The following is a 27,906-nucleotide window of genomic DNA, read 5'->3' as shown; positions in this document are numbered from 1 at the left end:
CAGTGTGATCATGTGATGTATCTGACCCCAGGAATGTGTCAATAAAGTTTCCCCTTCCTGGGACAATGAATTCACGGTGTTCTTATTTCAATTTCCAGGAGTGTATATTATCCTAAGGACAAACACACACACCCACGCCCGAGGAAGGACTCAAACCTCCGCTGGGACCAGACGCACAGTCCACGACTGCAGCACCTTAGACTGCACGGCTAATCCCGTGCGGCTACAAATAGGTCTAAAATTGTCTACATTATCGTTTTCTCCATATTTTGTAAAGCGATTTTGCTACTAAGTAGTTTAACCGTAACTGGCCATTCCTTAAGGAAGCATGGCTAATTACTGGGCTAAGACGAGTATAGAGTCTTGTGTGACTACGTTCATTCACTCGTTCGACATCTGTCGCAGACTGCACAGGCCTGCTGCCGGGAGCGGCGCGTGTCAGTCCCCGAAGTCTGCGCCGGCGTCCAGCAGAAGCATCACGATCTCGTCCTTCGCCCCCAGCGCGGCGCACTGCACAGCAGTTCGACCGTCGTTGTTGCATTCGCGCACGTCGGCTCCCTCCTCCAACAGCAGCCTCACGCAGTCCGCGGTGCCCGCTAGTGCCGCGCAGTGCAGCGGCGTGTTGCCGAACTGGTCCCTCTGCTGGATGTCGGTGCCCGCTTTCAGGAGGTGCCGCACACAGTCGGTGTTGCCGCTAGCTATGGCGAACTGCAGCGCGGTGTTGCCGGCGGCATTCCTCGCCGCCGGGTCCGCCTCCGCCTGCAGCAGCAGCCTCGCACACTCGGCGTGACCCGCCAGTGCTGCCAAGTGCAGGGGTGTGCCCAGGACGTCATTCGCCGGGCTGCTGTGGGCGCCGGCACGCAGCAGGTGCTTCACACTTTCCACGTCGCCGTTCTTTGCGGCGTGGTGCAGTGCCGTGAGACCGTTACCGTCTGCCGTATCGAGGTTCCCAGCCGCGGAGGCCAGCAGCCTGACGCACTCGGCATTCCCCGCCGCGACCGCGGCGTGCAGCGATGTCTCACCTCGCGAGTCCTCCACGAGCGCGTCTGCACCGGCGGCCAACAGCAGCTTCACACCCTGGGTGACGCCCCTCAGAGCCGCATAGTGCAGTGGCGTCCTACCTGTCTCGTCTCGGACGTTAACGCCAGCGCCTGCGCGGAGTAGCCATTTTATGCAGTCGGCACTGCCAGTTAGATGCATCGCAGTAAAACCGTGGCTGGTCCGTGCGTGGACGTCGGCGCCAGTCTCGATCAGCTGTCGCACGCGTCGGCCGTCCTCTCTGGCTGCTGCCTTGTGCAGCATCGTCTCGCCGAATTCGTCGCGGCGGTTGACACCGTCGTCTGCTTTCGTCACCTGCTGGGACAAAGTGCTGCCGAGCCCCGCTTCGTGAAGAGGCGTCTGCCCACACTCGTCCAATTGACCACTTCCACTGGAGCCCCTGTGCAGTTCGAACTGCATTTTATGTAACACGAGCATCGCCACCTGTAAAACGTATTAAGTTTTTAGAGCGAATAGTAGATGAACATCAACAAAAGCAAAACAAGCATAATACACTCAAGAACCAAAGAAACTGGTACACCTGCCTAATACCGTGTAGGGCCCCCGCAGGCACGCAGAAGTACTCGTACCGCAGCACCACTCGGCGTGGACTCGACTACTGTCTCGAGTAGTGCTGGAGGGAATTGGCACCGTGAATCCTGCAGGGCTGTCCATAAATTCGTAAGGGTACAAGAGGGTGGAGATCTCTTATGGACAGCACATTGCTAGGCATCCCAGATATGATCAATAATGTTCAGGTCTGGGGAGTTTGGTGGCCAGAGGAAGTGTTTCAGCTTAGAAGAGTGTTCCTGGAGCCACTCTGTAGCAATATTGGACGAGTGGGGCATCGCATTGTCCTGCTGGAATTGCCCTAGTCCATCGGAATGCACGATGGACATGAATGGATGCAGGTGATGAGACAGGATGCTTACGTACGTGTCACCTGCCAGAGTCGTATCTAGACGTATCAGGGGTCCCATATCTCTCCAACTGCTCATGGCCCATACCATTACAGAGCCTCCACCAGCTTGAACAGTCCCCTGTTGATATACAGGAGCCATGGATTCATGAGGTTATCTCCATACCCGTACACGTCAATCCACTCGATACAATTTGAAACGAGATTCGTCTGACCAGCCAACATGTTTCCAGTCATCACAACTCCAATGTCGCACAGGCGATGGGTAAAGCTACGTGTCATGCAGTCATAAAGTGTGCACGAGTGGGCTTTCGGCTCCGAAAGCCCATATTGATGATGTTTCGTTTGAATGGTTCGCACACTGACACTTGTTGATGGCCCAGTATTTAAATCTACAGCAATTTGCGGAAAGGTTACACTTCTGTCACGCTGAATGGTTCTCTTCAGTCGTCGTTGATCCCGTTCTTGCAGAACCTTTAACTGGTCCCGGCGAGGTTTGATGTTTTACCAGATTCCTGATATTTATGGTACTCTCGTGAAATGGTCGTACGGGAAAATCCCCTCTTCATCACTACCTTGTATTTGCTGTGTTCCATTGCTCATGCTCACTTATATCTTGATAACCTGCCATTGTAGCAGCCGGTAACTGATCTAACAACTGCGCCAGGCACTTGTCTTATATAGGCGTTGCCGACCGCAACGCCATATTCTGCAGTTTACATATCTCTGTATTTGAAAACGCATGGTTGTACCAGTTTCTTTGCCCCTTCAGTGTAGTATAACGCATAACAAAAGTCTTTTAGACACCATAGCGAACAGCCGCTTTTTCGATACTTCGTTTATACAGGGTGAGTCAAAAAGGAACTTACACGTTTTTAGAGACATATTAATTTATTCACATAACTTACAGAATCGGTAGATGTGTCATTTTGTAATAAACAACCTCAAGTACGATTCACGTAGTGCGTCAGTACCCCATTCCGCCACTACGACCCCCAGCGTAGTGCACCATTAAAATGGCTGCTTTCACTAGTATTGTTTATTTGGATATGCTTCAAAACGTCCTAATTCCACAGATCGATGAAGATGACCGTGGTGGGACGGTTTACCACCAGCAAGCCGATGCACCATTTCATTTCCTCACAGGAGTTCGAGGCTTACTGGACAATCGCATCTGCAGTTGGTGGACTGGCCGTGAAAGCCCAATTGCACGGCCACCTCGCTCCCCAAACTTGACACCATTGGATTTCTTTCTCTGGGGTTTCGTTAAAGGCCGTGTGTATGTTTTATTCCTTGCCAAACAATTTACTGAAGATACTAGTACTCCTTACTTAGAACCTAATCACATAGCCCTCTACCTGTAAAGACAAAAGAGCATCTGAAGTCAACACAAGTTATCAAAACATTAAATTACCTATTACTGAATGGCTTGAAACTGAAACTCTGTTTTATCAAGAAGACAGCAGAGATTCAAACACTGATGGTCATCAGGATGATGAATGCATGCCTTCTAGAGTCCAAAGTGAAACTTTTAGTGAAGGAGTAGATGATAGATATCACGAAATTGCTGACTTTCTTATCGGTGGAGTAAATAACTGCCAAAAGGGAGCAATATAACGAAAATTCCGTCTGCCCAGTGACAGATAGCTTAAATAGACAAAAAGGAAAATCTACTCAAACTGAAGGATTCCAAGATCTGAGAACTTTTATAATCATCATTTTCATCTGAAAGACTATTTGACAGCTGTACGTTGCGTGTCCAAAAAGAACGAATGTGTGATGTTGCTAGGTCCCTGCCACCACTATAGACGAAAGTCGTAGAAACAGCATTATTCACCAACGAATGTACATCAGGAGTTGATTGTAGTGACCAGAAGGAAATACATACACCTGTAAGAGACAGTGAATAAGATGGTGTTTGGTCTTATGGACAAACGTATTAGATGTAATAGCAATGAATATTTGTTCTTATTTTCACAGCAAAGTCTCAACTACATGATAGGAAGATCTGACAAAGACAGATTTTTCTCATATGGAAAGGAGAATCAACAAGCTACGCCCTAAACAAAGTTCTACAAGCCAAGGCATGTTATGGAAGTACACTGAGGAGCCAAATAAACTGGTACACTTGCCTAATATCGAGTAGGGTCCCCGCCAGCACGCAGAAGTGCCGTAACACGATGTGGCATGGACTCGACTAATGTCTCAAGTAGTGCTGGAGGGAACTGACACCATGAATCCTGCAGGGCTGTCCATAAATCCGTAAGAGTACGATGGGGTGGAGATCTCTTCAGAACAGCACTTTGCAAGGCATTCCAGATATGCTCAATAATGTTCATGTCTGAGGAGTTTTGTGGCCAGAGGAAGTGTTTAAACTTAGAAGAGTGTTCCTGAAGCCACTTTGTAGCAATTCTGGGTCGCATTATCTTGCTGGAATTGCCCAAGTCCTTCCGCAGGCACTGTGGACGTGAATGGATGCAGGTCAGACAGGATGCTTACATACGTGTTACCCATCACAGTCGTATCTAGACGAATCAGCAGTCCCATATCACTCCAACTGCAAGCGCCCCACGCCACTACAGAGCCTCCACCAGCTTGAACAGTCCCCTGCTGACGAGCAGAGTCCATGGATTCATGAGGTTGTCTCCATACCCGTATACGTCCATCCGCTCGATACAATTTGAAACGAGGCTCATCCGACCAGGCAACACGTTTCCAGTCATCAACAGTCCAATGGCAGCGTTGACAGGTCCAGGCGAGGCATAAGGCTTTGTGTCGTGCAGTCATCAAGGGTACATGAGTGGGCCTTCGGCTCCGAAAGCCCATATCGACGATGTTTCGTTGAATGGTTTGCACGCTGACACTTGTTGATGGCCCAGCATTGAAATCTGCAGCAATTTTCGGAAGAGTTGCACTCCTGTCACGTTGAACGATTCTCTTCATTCGTCGTTGGTCCACACTTCTTGCAGGATCTTTTTCTGGCCGCAACGATATCGGAGTTTTGATGTTTTACCGGATTCCTGATATTCACGGTACGCACGTGAAATGGTCGAAGCGAAAAAAAAACCACTTCATTGCTACGTCGGAGATGCAGTGTCCCATCGCTCATGCGCCGACTACAACGCCTCGTTCAAACTAACTTAAGTGTTGATAGCAATAACCGATCTAACAGCTGCGCCAGAGACTTGTTTCATAGAGACGTTGTCCGCCGCAGCGCCGCCCACCATCTGTTGGTTTGGGCATTTGTTTGTTCCAAACTCGGAACATAGATGGTAAGCCCACCTTTTGCCCAGTAGCTTTCGCTAGTAGGACACTGCCAAGTTGTGAGAGATCGTATACTATCACGGAACAAGAGGCTCTTGCAGTAGTTGGGGGCATTCAAAGAGTTTAATTATTATTTATATGGAGCAAGAACCACTGTGTATTGTGACCATCAAGCTTAACTGATGTACGAAGGACAATTTGAAGTGATTAGGATACTAAATCCAGGAGCATATGTCTTAGGACACCCTGAGACCAGAAATATAAAGGAATTATATTCTCATCACGATTTTAAAAAGTTTCATTCCTGATGGAATGAAAAAATACAAGAAAAGGAATTTTCCTAACAGTAATATAAGTAATTTTTTCATAATTTCAGATAAGGTTATGATGGGTCGACAGGGATCCATAACAGATGAATTATAATGATATCTAAGAATTTTTAGCATGTTGCAGCCCCATCAGCAACTGTGATAGACTAATATACTGAAAGATCGGCCTCAGTTGCGAGAATTTTCTGGTCTTTACCCAGATTTCGGCTAGAATAATCTAGACTTCTTCAGGAGCATGTTACAGTAATTTTATGCTTCGGAAGGACGCTAAATTATTGTAGCCGAAACCTGGGTAAAGACTAGAAAATTCTCGCGACTGAGGCGTATCTTTCAATATGTTAATTATAATAATTATGTAAATATATGTTTTCTTTCAGTGAAGTGAGTTTGTATGTTCTTAATGAAAAGTAATTATGATGTTTTCTTTTAATTTCAGTAAAAAATATAGTTATATTGGTAATCTTAATCAGTTTTCATGTAATTGTTAATGATATGTGCATGGGAATATTCATGCTAAAGGCATATATATATATATATATATATATATATATATATATATATATATATATATATTCGAAGCAATGAAACAAGTCGATTCACTGGGTGGAATTTCAGGAAATTTTATTGAGATAGATTACCAACAAAAGTATTTGGAAGGACAATGTCAAACCAGATTGAGAGGATTATGTGTGATCCTTGTGGGGTGTTCGGTATTAAACCGTAATTATATGAAGAGAAACGACTGGGCTGAATTTGTGTGGATCTGGGGGAATAGATAAATTCGTAATTATATTCAGTAAAGGTTAAAGGTAATTTCAAAGACTGACAGAAGTGCAGAGTACTGATGGATTTCGTGAACAGCAACGAACTTCACGTGAGATGTTGTGTGTTTCCAGCTACAAAATAAATTATGACCACGTGATGATGAAGTGTCATAAAAAGAAACTAGTGATGAGACACATGAGTGGTTATGTGTGTGCTAATAAGCAAGGATATACTCATGCGCATCATATTCGAAAACGATTTTGTGCTTCATTGAAGAAAAAGGTGAAGTCACGAAAGGGAATTATCACCAGAGTTTACCAAGGACAACAAGTGTGGACATGGTACTCTGATATTAATAAACAAATGTATAAAGGAGAAAGGAATAGATAATTGTGGCGAAAATTTACCCGAATATTGAGTAATAAAATGTTTATTACTTCTTCCGAATCACTAAATTCAGACCAGTAGCGTGAGAATGAAGAGTCTCTGTACTACCCGTTCTCTCACAGCGCTTTGCCATCAGTAATGATTAGCACTATGCTTGTTCCAGGGTATGTTACATGTTCACACATCACTGCCCTGTGAATGGCCTTATGAGGGTATGATGCAGCCGTTCTCCTACGCGAGGATCAGCCCTGTTCCTGATCATCCCTACCATCCCACACACACTAGCAAGACGGCGATTCTCCGTCTCTATATACACCTGTCCTGCAACTTCCATCAGACGTCGTGCTGACGTCGCTACCAAAACATCTTCACATTTACCCGTCTCCACCAATGCTAGAACACCCTATATAAAGACAATGTCGGATCTGTTATTTAAACTTTTAACTAAATTTTGTAAGTTACTGGGTGGGACATAAGATTAAATTAAATTTGTTCCAGGTTTTCCAAGGATACTTCTCAGGAATCCTTTCCCGAATATAATGGTTTGTAAATGGTAAATAACTGACTGAGGTGCGGCGAATTATTAATCCCGAGAGTAGGTAAAACTGCCTGCGAGAATTGGACGTTCCGCGCTACGGACGCATCTCTCTGGAATAAGTAACCAAAGATGTATATTTGAGGACTGTGTGCATAGAGTAAATATCTCTGGAGTGAGCATTGCGTTCTGCGCATGTTGTCAACATTAAACCAGGATTGTCACGTGTTTTCGGTACTTCGCTGAGCGTGTGTGCTTTCCGCAGAGTTTGAAGTTTATAATATCAAGAGTTTTGTTATGTTTTCACCGTTTGTTGATAGTGTAACAGCGATGGTGAATTACTGTTGTTGCTACGGATGCAAAGAAAAATATGTGAAAGGAGGGATAGTAACTTTTCATGGGTACATACCATGTAGCTCTAATTATAGTTATCATATTAGTAAGACACACTGTATATGTTTAAAAATTTAGAGACGCATTATAATTAGGGCTTGATTCTGTAGACTTATTTTTCTACGATTTTATGACTATATAATAGATATTACGGCTCGTACAAAAGCTTACAAACAATCGCTTCCTCTCGTAAATTTGCTAGTGGAACAGGAAAGGGAATGGTTAGTTGTTTTCAGCAAATAGTATCCTCCATGCATTTATTAGTGACTTGTCGATTATGTATATAGATTTGAAAGACTGGAGACAGATAAATTCAATACAGTGGGAGTCTAATTGTCTTCGTATAATATGTGTGTCCAAACCTTTTTGTTTACTGTAAAGTTACAGTACGAGACCATGTTAAGTGTGTCTAGAACATGGAGAATGATTATGTGTGATTATACTTCAGTTTCCCGAAGGATGAACAACGAGTAAAGATGTGGCTCCAGAAAACAAGGAGGAGTATTTTGTCCCCACAAAACATTCCAAAGTATGTTCAAAACACTTTGAAGAGGAATGTCTAGACAGAGAAAAATTAGGATGTGTGTGGCTGAAGGTAGATGCTATACCAACTATATTTAATTTTCCACAGCACCTACTACCAAAAGTACCCACACGAAAACCATCTGTAAAACGAAATTTGTCACGTTCGTATATATAACTTTTTTATCATATTTGCTACTTTATTTCACTGAGAAATGTGTTTCATTCTGCATTATTTGGCATAGGTTTGTACACTGAAGGGTCTGTTTCATCTTTACACTCAGAAACTTTGACAAACTGTGATGACAATAGTGCAAAAAAGATGAGCGTAAAATATTAGTAAACATGTCCCCAAACTCTTTCATTTGTGTCACTTTCCACTTCCCTTAATGGTGTTATATGGGTTGACTGTTACATGACCAACTGCATTTGCTTTACAGTACATTTATTCTCCGATCGCCTTTTTCCCCCCTTCTTACTCAGTCTACTATTTATTTAATAAACTGGGAGCAAGTACGTAAAATGCGTTAAATAATCACTTCAAAGTATGGACGAATTAGCAGGGATACAATCACTAATGTGTGGCAAATTCGGTGTTTTTCGGACACTTGCAAAAGTACTAGCGTACTGTCAAGTCGTTTTGCAAGACTATCACTGCAAAAATGTACGTCAGGCTCTGTAATACTATAAAGTACCGTATCATACCGAAAACTACCAAAAATCGAGTGCATCTGAACTGTGACACCTATCGCAAAGAAGCAGAATGCAATGTCACTTGCCCTTAAAAGTTACGTAGCTGGTTTATTCCCGGTATCAAATGGATACTGTTAAAATGTCTGCGCAACATATATAAATAATCCACGACACGTACGAAAAGAATCCGTCTGTAGTAGGTATGTAGTGACATTCGAAATGTACAGGGCGCTATACGGACAAACACACGACGTCCTGAGAACACGTGACCAGGGCGGCAATGTATTTTGACAACACAAAATCTGTTCTGCGCATGTGAATGCTAACTCCAGAGATACTTACTCTATGACTGTGTGAAGCTATTACGGAGATCGGACGTGTTTTATGTTGGAGACATTTTGCTGTTGTTGTGCGACGCTCTTAAGCTCCTTCTAGGCGCGCAGTCCGGAACCGCGCCACTGCCACGGTCGCAGGTTCGAATCCTGCCTCGGGCATGGATGTGTGTGATGTCCTTAGGTTAGTTAGGTTTTGGGTAATTTTGAGTGGATAGCAAAGAAGGAAGTAAATGATGACTAACTGAAACCCTCAGCTGCCGACAGGTGTTGTTGATATACCTCGATGTGGACAGCTGAAAATGTGTGCCCCGACCGGGACTCGAACCCGGGATCTCCTGCTTACATGGCAGACGCTCTATCCATCTGAGCCACCGAGGACACAGATGAATAGCGCGACTGCAGGGACTTATCCCTTGCACGCTTCCCGTGAGACTGACATTCCCAACTGTCCACAATTCTACATATGTAATGTACCTTATAGACATTTGCCCATTCACTCATTACTCGCGCACGCTTTGGCGATTCCCGTAAGAGTTTGGGCAACCTGTGCGCATTCGCACAGACGAAGGTCAATGGCTGGGTAGCCTTTAACTATATATATATGAAGACAGTAACTCTTCTCGAAAGAACAGAATACTGTTGATGACCATGCAGCTTTTCCCTGGGATAAATGATGGCTAACTGAAACCCTCAGCTGCCGACAGGTGTTGTTTATATACCTCGATGTGGACAGCTGAAAATGTGTGCCCCGACTGGGACTCGAACCCGGGATCTCCTGCTTACATGGCAGACGCTCTATCCATCTGAGTCATCGAGGACACAGATGAATGGCGTGACTGCAGGGACTTATCCCTTGCACGCTTCCCGTGAGACTCACATTCCCAACTGTCCAGAATTCTACATATGTAATGTACCTTATAGACATTTTCCCATTCACTCATTACTCGCGCACGCTTTGGCGATTCCCTTAAGAGTTTTGGCAACATGTGCGCATTCGCACAGACGAAGGTCAATGGCTGGGTAGCCTTTAACTATATATATGAAGACAGTAACTGTTCTCGAAAGAACAGAATCAACAACACCTGTCGGCAGCTGAGGGTTTCAGTTAGTCATCATTTATTCCAGGGAAAAGCTGCATGGTCATCAACAGTATTCTGTTCTTTCGAGAACAGTTACTGTCCTCATATATAAAGAAGGAAGTGTTGTATGATTTTACGCACCTTGCTCACGGGTATGTCCAATGTTCGGACAATTCTCCGTGCACTATACGTTTGCAGAGCAACACTCGTCTCTTCCCGAATTGCCGTGGCCGCTGCTTCCACTGACGTCGAATCAATTCGTTACCTCCCTCTACCAGGTTGCACATCAAAAGATCCCGTGTTTTCGAATTTCCGAATCATTTTCTCCAGATCCACAGCAGTCATCGGACCAACGCCTGTTTGCAAACCCTTCAGTGCCCGGAACTTCTGCAGAGCGACGTGTGCACAGTCACCATTCTTGTAATACAGCTTTACGAGTAGAGCGCGATCCTGCATTCAGACAGTCATGGCCAACGTCGCAGTGCTTAAACCAACTTTATACGGTGGTGTGCATGACAGGTGTTTTTAGTTACAGCGCCATCTACTGATCAATTTTCACACGATTTTTTTTCTTCTGCCATACGTTTTCCCACTTCTCCGATAATATCCAATTGCAATTTGACGTCAGTCTGACCAGTGGTGTTATTTGTACAGCGTTTTGAAAGTTTAACTTTACTTATAATCACGCTGTACTTTGTAACCCACCCGTTCACCGATTCAGCAGCAAGAGAGGTCTGTCATGCTCCGTATGCGATTCACCCATTAAGCGACTTCGATTCCCAGTCAACGATATGTTGGTAATAAAGACAATCAAAGCTCAAGGCCAGAAAGAGAGGAGGAGAGGAGATGGAGAGAGCAGGGAGTGGAGAGGGAGAAAATGGATATAGAGAGGATATGAACAGAGAGCGGGGGACAGGCGGTGGTTGACAGAGAGAAAGGGAGGAAGAGGAGATGGACTTGAAGAGAGGGCAGAAGCAGATTATGGAGTACCGTGTTTAGCAACTGCGAAGCATTGTTGGGTTCGCTAGGTAACTTACTATGTTGGGGTATGTAACTGTCCACGTGTGGCTTCAGTTGTCATAGACTGCAGTCATGTGTGTATGAGATGCGTTTGCATGAGCGTGTGTGTGTGTGTGTCTTTCGTCTATTTTTGACGGAGGTCCTGCTGGCCGAATTTTTATTTGTGGCCGTCATTTTGTTGTGCCTGCTACTCAGCATCTCCGCTATATGGTGAGTGGCAACTTGACTTTTCATGATATTGTTACTTTCCATCCTGGATTTTCCATTGTTTGATTTTGTTCACTACAAAGGTTAGAAGTAGGCTTCACGCACATCATGACCTCACTTGTGTGGGAAAAGTGAATTTTGTGTTATACAGCCAGTGCAGTTAAACTTGCACCAGTGTTCCAATAATGAGGGCACAGGAAGAAATGGCAAGTGAGTCAGTCCTGTATTTGTGAGAAGGTTATTCAACATGAAATGTTTCTCTCCGTGAGGAATGAGAACAGCTGTTGTCAAGTTGGCCTTACCTGAGTATCGCAGTTTCTTGCGGCTTCAAGAGCGATCTCTTCGTACTGTTTTGCGGTCATCTGCGTGCAGACGATAGACAGCCCAACCTACAGAACAAAGGCAGCAGTATAGTGAAGCGGTCTGGACACTTGTTGAGTTCAACTAAACCTAGAAAATCAGGCGTCGTAACAGAACGCATCGCAGCCGCAGGAGTAGATTTCAAGCACACCATTACTGAAGAGCCCTATGAGAAGAAGACACATTAATGAAAGGGAAGTCAGCTGTTACCAATCAGTGAAGTCCGGGAAAACATTTTTATGTTTGTTGAATTCAAAGAGAATAGCTTTGCAAATGACAGTACACCAAATGTCCCCACTCACCTCTCATCAATGGAAGGGGAGATAATAACAGATATGAATGTAACACTAAACGTTCTAAAATGTATTTGTATGGTATTGTGTATTGTAGTGTGTATTAATCTCAGGACCTAGAAACGACGGAGAGGCTTCGTCCTGCTGTAACCCTCAGTGGCTCACAACTGCACAACAGGCCGCAGCAGTCCACCCACCCCACCCCCGCCCCACACCGAACCCAGGGTTATTGTGCGGTTCGGCCCCAAGTGGACCCCCCTGCTCCCTTCCCCCTGGGAACATGTCATACCAGATGAGTGTAACCCCAAATATTTGCGTGGTACAGTAATTAAGTTGTACGCGTACGTGGAGACAGTGTTTGCGCATCAATGGCCGACATAGTGTAACTGAGGGGGAATAAGGGGAACCAGCCCGCATTCAGCGAGATAGATGGAAAACCGCCTTAGAAACCATCCACAGGCTGGCCGGCACACCGGACCTCGACACTAATCCACCGGGCGGATTCGTGCCCTCCCGCTCGGGAAGCAGCGCGTTTGAGTGCGCGGCTGTATGGTATTGGTTTCTGCATCGAAGTTTATTACTTATTTAAGAATCCTGGGCACACTCTGTCGTGTATGGACATTTTTCGCTTTAGATTAAATGGGTAGATCACGTAATTAATGTGGACTTACTGAAAAGAAATGGGGAAAAGAGGAATTTGTGGTCTAACTTGACTAGAAGAAGGGATCGGTTGGTAGGACACGACCTGAGGCATCAAGAGATCACCAATTCAGTACTGGAAGGAAGCGTGGAGGGGAAAAAATCGTAGAGGGAGACCAAGAGATGAATACACTAAGCTGTGTAGGGGATTCTGGTACACTCCTGGAGTCGTCATTCCTAGAACGTGGTAAATAGGCTTTCTTTGGACAGTTTACACCTACTTTCAAGATTCTGTCAGTTCAGTTTCTTCAGCGTCTCTGTGACTCTCTCCCACAGGTCAGACTAACCTGCGACCATTTGTGCTTTTGTGCTGTCCTTCTCTGTATACAATCAATATCCTCTGTTAGTCCTGTTAGATGTGGGTCCCATACACTAGAGTAGTACTCTGGAACAGATCGCTCGAATGATTTGTAAGCCACTTTATTTGGAGACTGATAGCATTTCCCCAGTATTCCGCCAAAAATGCGAGGTCTACCACCTCGAGGTCTACGAGTTGCCTGATTCGAACTGTGACTCATTGATATTATAGTAGCTGAACACTACGTTTTTTCGTCTTGTGAAGAGCACAATTTCTGAAAATTTAAACCAAATTGCCATTCTTTGCACCACTTCGAAACGTTTATCAAGATATTGACTGAATATTTATGCAGCTTCTTTCAGACAATACTTTATTGTAGATAACTACATCGTCTGCGAAAAATCACTAATATACAACATGAACAGCAAGGGTCCCAACACAGTTCTCTGGGACACACCAGAGATTACTTCTATATTGTCCAAAAAGTCACAAATATACAACACAAACAGCAAGGGTCCCAATACAGTTCTCTGGGGCACACCCGAGATTACTTCTATATTGTCCACAAAGTCACTAATTTACAACAGGAACAGCAACACATCTACATCTGTCGACGACTCACCATTAGCAACATTCTCCTTACTCCTTACCACAAAATCTACCATACAGACACAAACTTCGCCTTGGTAGTACATACGATCGTACTTTTGATAATGAGTATATATGTCGCACTGAGTCAAATACTTTTCGGAAATCAAGAAATAGTGCATCTACCAGGCTGTCTTGATCCAAAGCTTTTGGTATACCATGTGAGAAATGTGTCAGGTAGGTTTCTCTTGATCGATGTCTTCGGAGTCGATGCTGGTTTGCATGGAGGAGGTCACTCTGTTTCATGTACCTCATTATGTTTGAGGTGAGAATATGTTCTAAGATTCTACAACAAATCGATGTCTAGGATACTGGACGGTAGTTTGGTGGATAGCTGTCATGTAGACGGGCCAACAGCCTTGCCGCAGTGGTAACACCAGTTCCTGTCAGGCTGGGTTAGCACTTGGATGGGCGACCATCTGGTCTGCTGAGTGCTGTTGGCAAGTGGGGTGCACTCAGCCCTTGTGAGGCAAACTGAGGAGCTACTTGGCTGAAAAGTAGCGGCTCTGGTCTCGGAAACTCATACACAGTTGGGAGAGTGGAGTGCTGACCACATGTCCCTCCATATCCGCATCCGGTGATACCTGTGGGCTGAGGATAACATGGCGGCCGTTTGGTACCTTTGGGCCCCCATGGCCTGTTTCGGAAGAGTTTAGTTTTAATTTTTCTTGTAGACATGTGCACACTGTGCTTCTTCCAACTAATTGGTACAGATTTTTGTTCGACGAATCTATGACAGAGTTTAGTTAAAGGAGCAGATAATGTGTGGGTCGGCGTTCTCGGTGATAGGTTGATTGGACTGTACATTCTTAGATTCCACCTCAACGGATGGGGAGATACCGCATGTTCGTGGAACATGTGTCACCAGAACTGCTGGAGGATACACCTCTGAATATTAGACAAAGGATGTACTTCCATCACGATGGTGCGGTGCCAGCCCATTTCAGCACTGCTGTGAGGAATCATCTGAGAGCCAGCTTTGGGAATCGATGGGTCGGCCAAGGTGGCCCTGTGGACTGACCATCTAGGTCACCTAACCTCAAGTGTCTCGATTTCCATCTCTGGGAAGCATTTGAAACAGCTGGTGAGCGAAACTATTGCGAAAACAGAAGAAGGCCTTGCCACTAGAATTTCTGTGGCTGCTAGTACCCCTGCAGACATGCCACGTACCTTCGAACAGACATGATAGTCAATGGTCTGGTGATATACTGCATGCATACAGGGCAATGTTCACGCATTCGAGCAATTCCTCTGCGCGCCACTGCTGTAATTAGCTGTTAACGGTTGCTGCTGCTGTGCAGTTGCTGTTCCAAGCCGCATCTTATACCAGCAAACTAGCTGCGGTTTTGGCTGCGCTTACTCGTACTTTAGATACTTGAAATGTGTACGGCTCTGTTCAAAAAGAATCGCTTAGTGTAGTCATACTGTCAGCCCCACACGTCTGCTTTCATGCCCTGCAGCTATTCTGCTGCAAAAAATAACATGTGGCTGCGATCCTGCAGTCAAATAGCCTACGCATTGGCTACAATTAAAGTTAATAAAATGAACATAAAAATAAAAGTTAAATGAATAATTTAGTACAACGGTTCTATTCTAACGTCTGTTATTGAAGTAGACGACAGCGAAACATGCTGAATAACGTTTATTCAAAAAAGTACATCTCAAATAAACAAAAAGTGGTCCTACGATAGTTAAAGTACAGACGGACAATACCCTTACCAAATGCAGTAAAGCTTTGTTGAGAGCGTTACGAGAATGGTAGCAAAATCCCCAGACTATATAGTCACCAGACGTACGGTGAAAACTAAGTCCATTTCGTAATCGCAGTGCAAGAAATATTCACCAGCTCATAACAGTTCAGAGTTCAACATGATGATTCACAAATTTGCACACACGAGATGAGGAGCAGAAACTCATAATCTGTTTATCTTCATATAAGTGGAAAAAATTAGACTCCTTCTCTGCAGCACATTCAGACCGCTCGAAATGTGAAGCCCCTTGAGAAATTAAAGTATGGTAGCCGTCGTTCACCACCGACAATCTACCACCGACTCCATCAAAAACCACACGATACCACATGCGGGCCTACCTTCTTCGAGAGCGAACATCCAAGCATAAAAATGTCCTCGAAGTTAAAGTCTCAAGCAGCCGTTCACCTCCCAGAATTAATCACACCCTCCACCAAATAACTGACGTCACCTCAGAAAGGTCTGCCTTCTTCAAGAACGAACATAAGACTACGCAGAATCGGTCCCTTGAGCTCTCCACTCGAAATGTCCCACTTGCCTCCCACAGTGTTAGCTACAGTCTGCTTTTCCGTTGTCTGAAAGCCGTCCCAACCAAAAATACATCGTTCTTAAGCTGTATAGACATGATGTGACACAATATGAGCACTTCCAAGACTAAACTAAAAAGAGTACAACAATATTTAAAGAAAGAAATGTAAAGAAAAGTTTCTTCAAAAATGAATGTCAGTATTCTTGCGCAAGCATGGTCACGATAAATGACAACAGTTTGTTGTTAAATATTGTTTAAGCGCTTATTTATGCCTTCTTGACAGAAGTGTCTTCAGGTCCTCTTTTCAATTGTGGTGTCCGCGAAAACATGCAATTAGCCGACCGCTGTGGCCAAGCAGTTCTAGGCACTTCAGTTCGGAACAGCGCTGCTGAAACGGTCGCAGGTTCGAATCCTGCCATGGGTATGGAAGTGTGTGACGTCCTTAGGTTAGTTAGATTTAAGTAGTTCTAAGTCTAGGGGACTAATGGCCTCAGATGTTAAGTCCCATACTGCTTAGAGCGATTTGAACCATTTGAACACATGCAATTAAAACTAAACTCCGTCCTAACAGGCCACGAAGGCCCAATGGTACCGACCGGCCGCCGTGCCATCCTCAGCCCACAGGCGGCGTCACTGGATGCGGATGTGGAGGGACACATGGTCAGCACACCGCGCTCCCGGCTGTATGTCAGTTTACGGGACCGGAGGCGCTACTTCTCAGTCAAGTAGTTCCTCAGTTTGCCTCACAAGGGCTGAGTGCACCCCGCTTGCCAACATCGTTCGGCAGACCGGTTGGTCACCCATCCAAGTGTTACCCCAGCCCGAAGCGCTTAACTTCGGTGATCTGACGGGAATCAATGTTACCAGTCCGAGAACGCCGTTGGCTAACGCATGCAATTAACCAGTCCTAAATTGTGAAAGTTTTTTTAATAGCTCTTGCAATGAATATCGAAATAAAGTTACTTGCAAAATAGTAAACTGTACTCAGATGCCGGCCGCTGTGGCCGAGCGGTTCTAGGCGCTTCAGTCCGGAACCGCGCGACTGCTGCGGTCGCAGGTTCGAATCCTGCCTCGGGCATGGATGTGTGTGATGTCCTTAGGTTAGTTAGGTTCAAGTAGTTCTGAGTTCTAGGGGACTGATGACCTCAGATGTTAAGTCCCATTGTGCTCAGAGCCATCTGAACCATTTGTACTCAGATTTGTATCAACATTTCACAGTAAATTATTATAGACTTTCAAAGAGCTGTAAAAAGCCACTTTTCAGCCTGTCTGACACTCCGCCATTTCTTGAGTATTGTCTCCTGCACGAAGACATCCGAACAACAGCTTTCCAAATTTCCAGCTTTGAGAGTTCCTCATTTCCAGCACTGCTTCTGCTTGTCTCTACCCCTGGACTCGCCTGGAATGGTCACATGACGTTCTCGTCCTGCCGACTCGTACCCAGGCAGGCAAAAGGTTCAGCTCTCCTAAATACCACCGTTAGGTGGACGAATAACTCACCCACATACTCGTAATGTTACGACTGCCTTCTGTGTAAAACACCACTCGCATCAGAAATCATCATCAGGGACGCTATGTACCATAACTAAATACTTTTTTTTATTTTCTTTACCTCATGTACTAATTTGAACCAATAGTTTCGCAACGACCTGTATGTAGATGCTGCATCGAACCATCAAATAGCCGTAGTTCATTTCATTTGTATTGAAAGCACGTTTACCGATAGCTTTTATTCGCTTCACTAATCAACTTATAGTAGGAGAAGGTACACGAATTTGCATCGTTCGACTGTTGCATAGTGGACAAGTCTCAGCACTGTAAAACTTTAAAATGGAAATAATGGCTATTGCCAAACTGTATTCAGACTGTGGCTTTTTCTACTTGGAAGTTTTACCGTTGTACCATCACATGCCATCGGAACTTTCTCATACATTCTGAAATTTTTCCTATGGTTCTTCATTTGCACAGCCTTCCTACTGACTGAATCGTGAAAGCTCTGAAGTTGCAGCATTAATGGCCCCGTATCAGTGAGACCTGCGTGTGAGCACCTACCACAGCCTTATAAAGGCACATTTGCATGCCGTGCGTGAGTTTCCTCGGAAATTAATCTCTGACAAATAAATAAAGCCTATGGCACAGAACTACAGCGCTATGCCGCTGATAAAACAAAATACAATTATGACACTCTTATGTTTGATTAAGAAGAAGGAGGTCTTGCAGAACAACTGGTGCGGGCAGCACGTATATTTTATTAACTGGCACACCGCCATATTTGATGTTATATAAGAACACTGCGAGTTGCAATCTTACTAGGCACTCGATTCTGTAAAGAATTTATATTTATGAAAGTAAGTAGAATTATTTAACTGTAGGCTTATTCGTTGAATATATCTGATTTAACTAACTGTGTAAACTTTTTATGTTTAGTAGACAGTCACTTCTGTACGACGTATTGACATGTGTGGTGTCACTGCCAGACACCACACTTGCTAGGTGGTAGCTTAAATCGGCCGCGGTCCATTAGTACATGTCGGACCCGCGTGTCGCCACTGTGTGATCGTAGACCGAGCGCCACCACATGGCAGGTCTCGAGAGACTTACTAGCACTCGACCCCCAGTTGTACGACGACGTTGCTAGCGACTATACTGACGAAGCCTTTGCTCTCATTTGCCGAGAGACAGTTAGAATAGCCTTCAGCTAAGTTAATGGCTACGACTTAGCAAGGCGCCAATTGTATCAGTGCATGTATCTTACGAGTCTCATTTGTATAGTCAAGAGAGATGTACCAAAGGAAGCATTAAAAGTTAAGTATATTCCAAAGCTACGTATTTTCTTTATAGCAGTCATAACGTATCCTGTTCCAGACTTGACGCCAGTCGGCGTGTGTGTACGCGTGCCTTTCGGCTTCCTTCTCAGTGTGGCGTAGTGTTACGTCACAACAACATGGCTGGCAAATTATTCTAATATTGAGATTTAGATTTGAGTCCGCACCTACCGCAGCAGTCTTTGGAACCGATTTAAATACGAAGTCCGATTATTTGAATCACATTTCACGGTCAACTACGAATAACATTGCATTTACGAAAAAGCCATTGTCAAGCGTGGATGGTAAAAATCGTAGAGGGAGACCAAGAGATGAATACACTAAGCAGATTCAGGAGGATGTAGGTTGCAGTAGGTACTGGGAGATGAAGAAGCTTGCACAGGATAGAGTAGCACGGAGAGCTGCATCAAACCAGTCTCTGGACTGAAGACCACAAGGACAACATTAAATGTAGGACAAGTGCGCTCTTCGATATTAAACTTAGGACAAGTGACGTAGTTCCGTCATCGCCGACTGTAACGTCAGATAGGAGCAGAAGAACGCAGCAGCACAATTGACCTACAAACACCGAATTGGATCTTTTTTAATTACCCGCCATTTTAAATTTAGGAAACGTACATCATCTTGGATTTTGAGATTTTCTGCCATTTTAAAAACTCAGAGCAAGTGGGCTCTTGGGTTCTAAACATTGCACAAGAGACCTACTTCTAGTGTGACATTAGAGGAGTGGGAGAAAAACAGAATGTTTTTTGATAATTTCTCGCCATTTTACAGCTGTGGGATGTGAGCTACGCTCGCCATCTGGACCTGTGTACTTAACACGAGCCACCTACTTCTGCCGTGTTGTCAGTGAGATGGGGGAGTAGTGGGAACGAAATCTGGCAATGTTGCATGACGTCACTAGGCGAAATCATCAAAAATCTGGCGAGATTGTAGTTTTTTGCAATTCCTCTCTACCAACCTCTCAAACCATAAAGTTTCTTTTCGTTTCCTCCTCCTCTTCTGATTCTTCTCGTTTTTTTGTGAGGCCCTATATACACTCTAGGGCAAAGAAGCCGCCACACACTGTGAAGGAAGTATCCAAATGGCACATAAAGACAGTAGTTAGATGTGATGTACATGTACAGGCAATCAAATGATTACAATTTCAGAAAATTTGGCTGATCTATTTAAGAGAAAGAGGTTCACAAATCGAGCAAGTTGACAACGCATTGGTCCACCTCTGGCCCTTATGCAACCAGTTATTCGGCTTGGCACTGATTGATAGAATTGTTGGATGTTCTCCTGAGGAATGTCGTGCCAAAGTCTGCAGATGGCGCGTTACATCGTTAAAATCCCGAGCTGGTTCTAGGGCGCTACACATAGTACTTCAAACTTTATAAATTGGGGAGACATCTGGAGCCGTTGCAGGCGAAGGTAGGTTTTGGCAAGCGTGAAGACAGTCAGTAGAAACTCTCGGCGTGTTCAGGTGGGCATTATCCCTCTGAAATATAAGCCAAGAGTGCCTTGCCTTGAAGGGCAACGAAACATGTGTCGACGTACCTCTGTCCTGTAAGGGTGCCGTGGTCGACAACCAAAGGGGTCATTATGTGAAAGAATGAAATGGCACCCCAGACCATCACACCTGGTTGTCAGGCGAGAGTCAGAGTGTGTCCCATCGCTGTCCGGAGCGTCTCCAGACAAGTCTTCACTGGTCATCGGGGCTCAGTTCGAAGCGGGGCTCATCACTGAAGACAATTCTACTCCAGTGAATGATATTCAAGGCCAAACACGTATCTGGACAGCAGGTCGTGGTCTCGCGGTCGCGTTCTCGGTTCCTGAGCACGGATCCCGGGTTTGATTCCCGGCGGGATCAGGGTTTTTCACCTGCCTCGAGATGACTGGGTGTTTGTGTTGTCCTCATCATTTCATCATTCATGAAAGTGGCGACACTGGACTGAGCAAGGTTGGGAATTTGTACGGGCGCTGATAACCGCGCAGTTGAGCGCCCCACAAACCAAACATCATAATCATCATCATAATAATCATCATCATCGCGTGTCTGGACATGTCTTGGAAAGTGGTGGGATACCAACTCTACTGTCGCCCGCCATACCGTCCCAACAACCAGCAGTGATGGTCTGGGGTGCCATTTATTTTCGTGGCAGGACCCCTTTGGTTGTCATCCTCGCTACATCTGCAGCACAGCAGTACGTCGACAATATTCTACGCCCCATTTTGTTGCCCTTCAGGGCAAGCCATCCTTGGCTTACATTTCAGGGACATAATACCCATTTGCACACGGCCATAGTTTCTACTGCTTGTCTTCACGCTACCAAAACCCTACCTTGGCCAGCGAGGTCTCCAGATCTCTCCCCAATTGAGAACATCTGAAGCATTATGGGCAGATACCTCCAACCAGCTCGGGATTTTAACGATATAATGCGCCAACTCGACAGAATTTGGTACTATATCCCCCCAGCAGACATCCAACAACTCTGTCAATCAATGCCAAGCCGAATTACTGGTCCCATAAGGGCCACAGGTGGAACAATGCGCTATTGGCTTGCTCAGTTTGTGAATCTCTTTCTATAGGGTAAATCATACAGTTTTTCTGGAATTGTAATCATTTGTTTGTCTGTATATGTACATCACACTTACCAATTTTCATCTCATTGCGTAATTCGTTCATGGTGAGTCTTTTTTTTTTTTTGCGGTAGAGTGTATCGCATCATTGCATACCACCAAATCGTGGCGTTCAAAAAAGTATGTCTATGGCTTAGGATGGCTTGTTCGCTACAATTCTACAACACTAGCTAATAGGACCTTACTAGCTGCCGCTCTCTTTGTCAGAGGCATATTACCTTCTGTTTATCTGAGATGTACTGCCGTAGCTGTTGTAATGCATGAGAGGACGGAGAGGATGTGGTCTCACCAGGAGGCTACACCACCCTACTTCTATGTTAATGTCTAAGCGACGGACACAGTCTTCGTTGGATTGGAAGGGAATGACGTTTCTCGTTCCACATGAGTGCTGAATCCTAGTCCCACACATTTTTTTTCTGTAATGTTAAATGAAAACACACGAAACCCCAGCTGAAACTGAAAAGTAACTGCTTTTCACACTGTGCGGCAATGGCCAGTTGTAATGTATGTAACAGTACTGGCGGCATCCACTTACAGCTGCCACCATGGGCTTAAGTTGTTGCTACCCGGTGTAACTAGTTTACGTCAATACAATACCAAATATTCATTTTGTTCCATCCATTTCTTCTGTCAAGAGAACTCTGTTTGGTGCCCGCCACCCCTATTCAATTTTGAGCCGGAAGGCTTAGAACAATTTGCATAACGCAATTCTTATTAGCACTTTTTTTTACATAGAATACTTGGCGGTACAGTGTCTTTCTATGGCATGGATTCCGAAAACGCCGATCGTGCGAAACTCAACTCGCACTCTCCTTACATATATCGATCAGGTGGATATAGTACTTCTTTAATTACTTTTGAATACATTATGGGAGAGGCAGTGATCAATGTCTTACAAATATTTACTATTAAAAACAGTCTTGATCACGATTTATTTATCAAGGTGACCGGTTTCGACCACTACCGTGGTCATCTTCAGACCATTGAGTAGGAACCTCTTTCTGTTGGAGAATCACTACTCAGTGGTGATTTTCCAACAGAAAGAGGTTCCTACTCAATGGTCAGAAGATGACCACGGTAGTGGTCGAAACCGGTCACCTTGATAAATAAATCGTGATCAAGACTGTTTTTTATAGTAAATAGTACTTCTTTAGTTACGAAAAGCATTCGACTCAGTACTACAACAAGGTTTATTAACAAAAGTATGAGCGTATGGGGGTGTCGAACGATATTTCTGACCATTAATGCGGCTTTCTTCGTGGGGAGGGCGCAGCACGTTATTTGGAATAGGGAGTCATCGACAGTGATAGAAGTAGCCAGGTGTGCTCCAGGAACACGTGTTGAGACCTTCGTTGGTCATCTTCCTCTTCAGTGATCTGGCAGACAAGCCAGAGCAGGCAGGGTACTCTGTGCCCCTCTTTTGAATATATTGTAATCCAGCCAGTTATTTTGTATTTGAAAATTTTGAAAAAAAATTATTATTGTTTTTAATGAATTTTTATATCATATTCCGTACGTTTTAAATTTTTCTGTTCACTTAAATCAAAAATTTAAGTGTCAGTAGTATATGTCTATATCCCAATGAATGTCACATTCAGTATTTCCAGGCTCAGGACCTAAATTACACATCCATATCTGTTTGAAAAATACGTTGAGAGTAAAAGTCGACAACAACGGACGAAATCTGCATTTCTCAAATTTTGTGTGGACTCATAAATTTGGTAGTACACATTATTGAAAGTACAGTATATTGATTTTGCTGAGAGTCTGCTAAAAGTTATTTACAGCCTCTGGATCCTACTCCCACATCCGTACCTCTTTAAAAAGTATGTTGTTAACATAATTCAAGAACAATCAATGTGTTTTGTTTTTTTTTATTTTTTAGGGTGGGCATAAGTCCCCCCCCCTCCGTAATGTGGGTTATTGAAAATGGTATTACTAGGGTTAATATCCTCAGGCACTTTTCAGATGATGCATTCATCTATAAGTACTGTCTGAAAAATGCTGCACAGATATCGAGTCACATCTTGATACAATCTCAAGATGGTGTAGATCTTGGCATCTTCTTTTAAATTTCGAGAAATGTAAAACTGTGCAATTCACAAAAGGTATAAAACTAATAGCCTATGACTACCATATCAATGAGTAATAATTCGAATCAGCAAACCCGTACAAATACGTAGCTATAACACTTTGTAAGGATATGAAACGGAATGATGACATACAAAGGGCGCTCAAAAAGTGTTGCACAGTCGACTCTGATTTTTTTATTTCTTGCAGGAGGAGAATGAAATTTTTTTTGAACACACTTGGAACATTTAGCTACAAGTTGGTGTATAAAAGTATTTTCTCTTATTTACAGGCGAGCCATAATGGACCGTGAAGTAGATGTCAGGTTGCAACAACGTTCGGTGATGGAGTTCCTCTTCAAGACCGGCTATGACTCAGCCACATCGATTCACAGGAAGTTGCTCCCTGTTTATGGAGAGGACACAGTGCATCGCAGCACTATCCAACGGTGGTTACAGAGATTTAAAGAAGGTGATTTCTCTCTACTGGACAATACACGATGTGGCAGACCATCGATGGTAGTGAGCGATTTGAATAATGAGACCATTGATCAAATCACCCAAAATGACGTATGTGTGACGACACGACATCTTGCTGAAATGACTCGTTTGTCATTGGGTAGTGTGGTATCACTGGTACAGTCACTAGGGTACAGAAAAATCTGTGTACGTTGGGTGCCTAGATTATTGACAATAGAAGTGAAAACGATGAGGAAGAATGTGTGCGATGGTCTCATGAAGAGCTTTACTGAACAGTGGAAATAGTGTTTTGACAGCGTCACTACCCAGGATGAAAAATGGTTGTTTTTGTCCAAACCTGAGAGCAAAACCCAATCCATGGAGTGGCGTCATCCAGCTTCCCCTCAGAAGAAGAAACCAAGACTTTCACGAACAGCGTGCAGAAAGGTGATGGCCTCCTTCTTCTGGGATCAGTGTGGTGTCATTTTCATTGACTTTTTGGAACCTGGCTCCACAATTAACAAGGACCATTACTGTTTGTCACTGGACAAAGTGCAACGTGCCATCAAGACCCACACACCACAGCTTCAGGGTCAGCTCATCAGAGTACACCATGACAATGCCAAGCCCCGTACAGCCCTTATGACGCAGGAGAAAATCAAGAAAGTGGGTTGGAAAATTGTTCCTCATCCTCCCTACAGTCCAGACTTGGCTCCATCTGATTTTTACCTTCTTGGTCGTCTGAATGCCCACCTGCGCGGTAAAACATTTGATAGTGAGAAAGACCTTATTTCCTGTGTCAAGCGATGGTGTAGAACTCAATCCCCAGAATTTTACCAAAGTGCATTTACATCATGGAAGAACGTTGGGCCAGGTGAGTCACAGCTGATGGACCCTACACTGAGTAGACTCAGTGTATGTTCCAAGTATGTTCACAAACATTTCATTCTCCTCTTGCAAAAAAATAAAAAAAATTAGAGACTACTGTCCACAACTTTTTGAACGCCCTTTGTAGAATCAGTCATAGATTCGTTGGCAGGACTGTCGGAAAATGCTGGCAGTCTACAATGGAGACTGCTTACAAATCATTCGGGTCCTCTTAGAATACTGCTCACTTGTGTGGAACCCACACGAGATAGCAGTAACTGGGTTTATTGAACGCATAGAAAGCATAGGGGAACCAATAACCGCAGGTTTGTTTGACTCTTAGGACAGCATCGTGGAGATGCTGAAAAAACTGATTTGGCAGGCTCTTGAAAAGGGCCGCAAATTATCACACAGTATAAAGTGAAGAATCGAGAGATGGTATTCAGCTTCCTGTGTATCCCTTATGTATCGATCTTAAAGGCAATTACAGCATTCCCAGAAGCGTTTAAGCAGTCATTCCTCCGCGCTCCACATGCTACTGCAGTGAGAAGGAACCCTAAACATGTGAGTCTTCTACCAAGGTCTTCGGATGCACGTAAATGCGGATACAGATATAACTGCTCATAAATATGGTTTATTTCCCCCACTTTCCCGATACTTCACTTAGGAGTTTGTGGAATAAGTTCTGTTTTAATGCAAAAAAGTAAATATGTGTACCTTACCTTTATCTCTGAACACCTCTTGTTTTCGGCTGGCTGTTCAACTATTTCCGAACTCCACTCCGACTCAGTCTTGCCAAGTACGTGATCGGACAGTGCTCTGTATCCACTTTCTTTGTAAACACGCCACAGCTCCTCAGGTGTGTGCAGGCCGCGCTGGAAGTCTCCCAGGTGATGCAGCTTGGCGCCCATCTCCAGAAGCGCAGCCACTGCCCTCCAGCGCCGGCGCTCCGCGGCGTAGCGCAGTGGCGTCCAGTGCAGCAGCCCGTCCTCCGCACCCATCGCCACCGACACCGCATCCTCGACAACCCCTGTCCCTGAAGCGTCCGCCAACTGCGAGTCACCCGCCTCCCATCCGGCTCCTGCGGTCCTCCCTTTCTCGACCGACCTCGCCGCCTCATCCACCTCTGACACTGCTTCCACCTCCACTGCCTCCCGTGCCACTTCTGCTGGCACTGATGCCACCCCCATCATCTCCAGTCGTTCCACAAGCAGCCGCAGCAGTGAAGAGTCACGACTGTACGCCGGTACCAGATGCAGTGAGTTGCGTCCCACCACATCCTCCTCTGCAGGGTCCGCTCCCTTTTCTAGCAGCGATTTTACCTCACTCTCACTGCCATTCACCACGGCCATCAGGAGGGGTCGGCCCCTACTCGCCATTCGATCGAAAGACTCGACAAAGAACTCCAGCCCACTGTCAGAAAGACCTTTGCAGTACAGACGATTACGCAGGCCGTCTGTATTGTCATAAAGGCACAACTTGGCTAAGAAGTACTCGGCAAAGGTCCTATGTACGAAAACTGGCTTGTCGTCAATGAATTGGTAAACGATACCAGTCTTCACGAGCTCGTCTCTATCCGTGGAAGAGAACTGTGCAGGGCGGGGTACCTCCAAATTGGGAAGCAAGTCTGACATCGCAAGAAACCCCAACTGTTTCTCGTGCTCTCGGCGTTCCCTCTCGACCTTTTCCTTCTTCCCAGCTTCAGATAAACTATCACACCACTTCTCTTCAAACACTCTTCTGAATTTCCTTTCAAAAAAAGCTTCATACAGGCTCACAATGTCATGTACCACAATTCCACTCTCCAATGATTCTGCATACATTCTTGAGAGCAAAGGAATCTTTAGCAGGTCCCTAACCACATTAGTAAGGCCTGTCTCTGACCGGGACCACCCGTGGAAATCGCGAAGTTGGTCTTCGCTGAATGCAGGCAGCGAGTGTGCCAGAACTCCCAGGGCACTCTCGAGGCGGCCCGTCACAGATGGTCGAGTCGTCACCAGCAGCTTTCCCCGGCGTGGAGCTAACTCCTGCAGAGCCTGTAAGCACTTGTCCCCGTAATCCGGGCAGATCTCATCGAAGCCGTCCACCATGCAGATGATACGGGGATACTCCAGCAGGCAGTGCTGAAGAAGTGAGTGTTCCAGTACGCCCAGGTTTCCCTCGTTGTACACCACTCCAAACAAGATATTCTTACTGGCTTCGACTCCGCTGTGACAACTGTCAAAGACTTTCGAATACTTCAATAAATCGATTCTCAAGATCCACCATGAAGGATACTGGCGTTTTAGCTGGCTGGCCATATCCAGCAACATAGTAGATTTCCCTACACCTGGTTTCCCTTCAACGACATCTTGATTTCTCAAGCCATTCACAGTTTGCAATTGGCTTCTCGATTCCTCTTCAATGTACGGTCGAATTTTCGCACTACCTCTATGCAGGAACAGAATTTCCCATCCGTCATTTACATAACTTAAAACATACACAAGTATGTCTGTATGTTTACTGCATATCATCTGAACTGCAGAACGATCGATGTTGTTAGCAACGACAAGGAGAGGCCAAACTACGTACGAAGCACTGAGGTAATTATCAAGCTCTTCAAAGTTGACAGTATTCTCCACAACTGAACTGTTGGTCAAGAGCCTGTAGGACATTTCATCCGTGATGCACACATCCTTGTCTCCAAGGCACGAGAAAAATTCTTCCCTGACACGCATCCGAAATGTGAGCTGTCTGGAAATGTGTTTCACCGGTAGTGGGTCCAAGTCTTGTCCCATCCTCACAGGGTCTGACAGCTGCGATAGAGCAACCAATGCTTCAGGTTTCCCATCCAGCATCGCCTTAAGACTTGCAGTGTCACAGAGATCTTCGAGGCAGCATACATGTTGTTCACTATTCAGTTTGATGGTGACAGCTATGAGCTCCTTCCAGCTGTCTTCACAAATATCGCCTGATTTGCAAGTATCCAGAAACGAGTCATCCCCCTTGTACGATATTATG

At 44.9% G+C, this 27,906-nt stretch overlaps 1 protein-coding gene across 1 annotated transcript; it reads right to left on the bottom strand.

The window, feature by feature from the left end:
• Positions 1 to 72: 72 nt before the first annotated feature.
• Positions 73 to 27,743, bottom strand: LOC126209807 (serine/threonine-protein phosphatase 6 regulatory ankyrin repeat subunit B-like). The gene is made up of 3 exons (XM_049938942.1): positions 25,629 to 27,743; positions 11,789 to 11,875; positions 73 to 1,482 (listed from the first exon to the last, which is right to left on the bottom strand). The coding sequence occupies exons 1-3, from the start codon at positions 27,741 to 27,743 to the stop codon at positions 439 to 441; spliced, it is 3,246 nt and encodes a 1,081-aa protein (XP_049794899.1). The 3' UTR covers positions 73 to 438.
• Positions 27,744 to 27,906: the final 163 nt, after the last annotated feature.

Source organism: Schistocerca nitens, chromosome 10 (genome assembly GCF_023898315.1).
Source record: "Schistocerca nitens isolate TAMUIC-IGC-003100 chromosome 10, iqSchNite1.1, whole genome shotgun sequence".
NCBI classification, from domain to species: domain Eukaryota; kingdom Metazoa; phylum Arthropoda; class Insecta; order Orthoptera; family Acrididae; genus Schistocerca; species Schistocerca nitens.
Note: the sequence above shows the minus strand (reverse complement) of the source record. Positions and strands in the feature narration are given on the sequence as shown.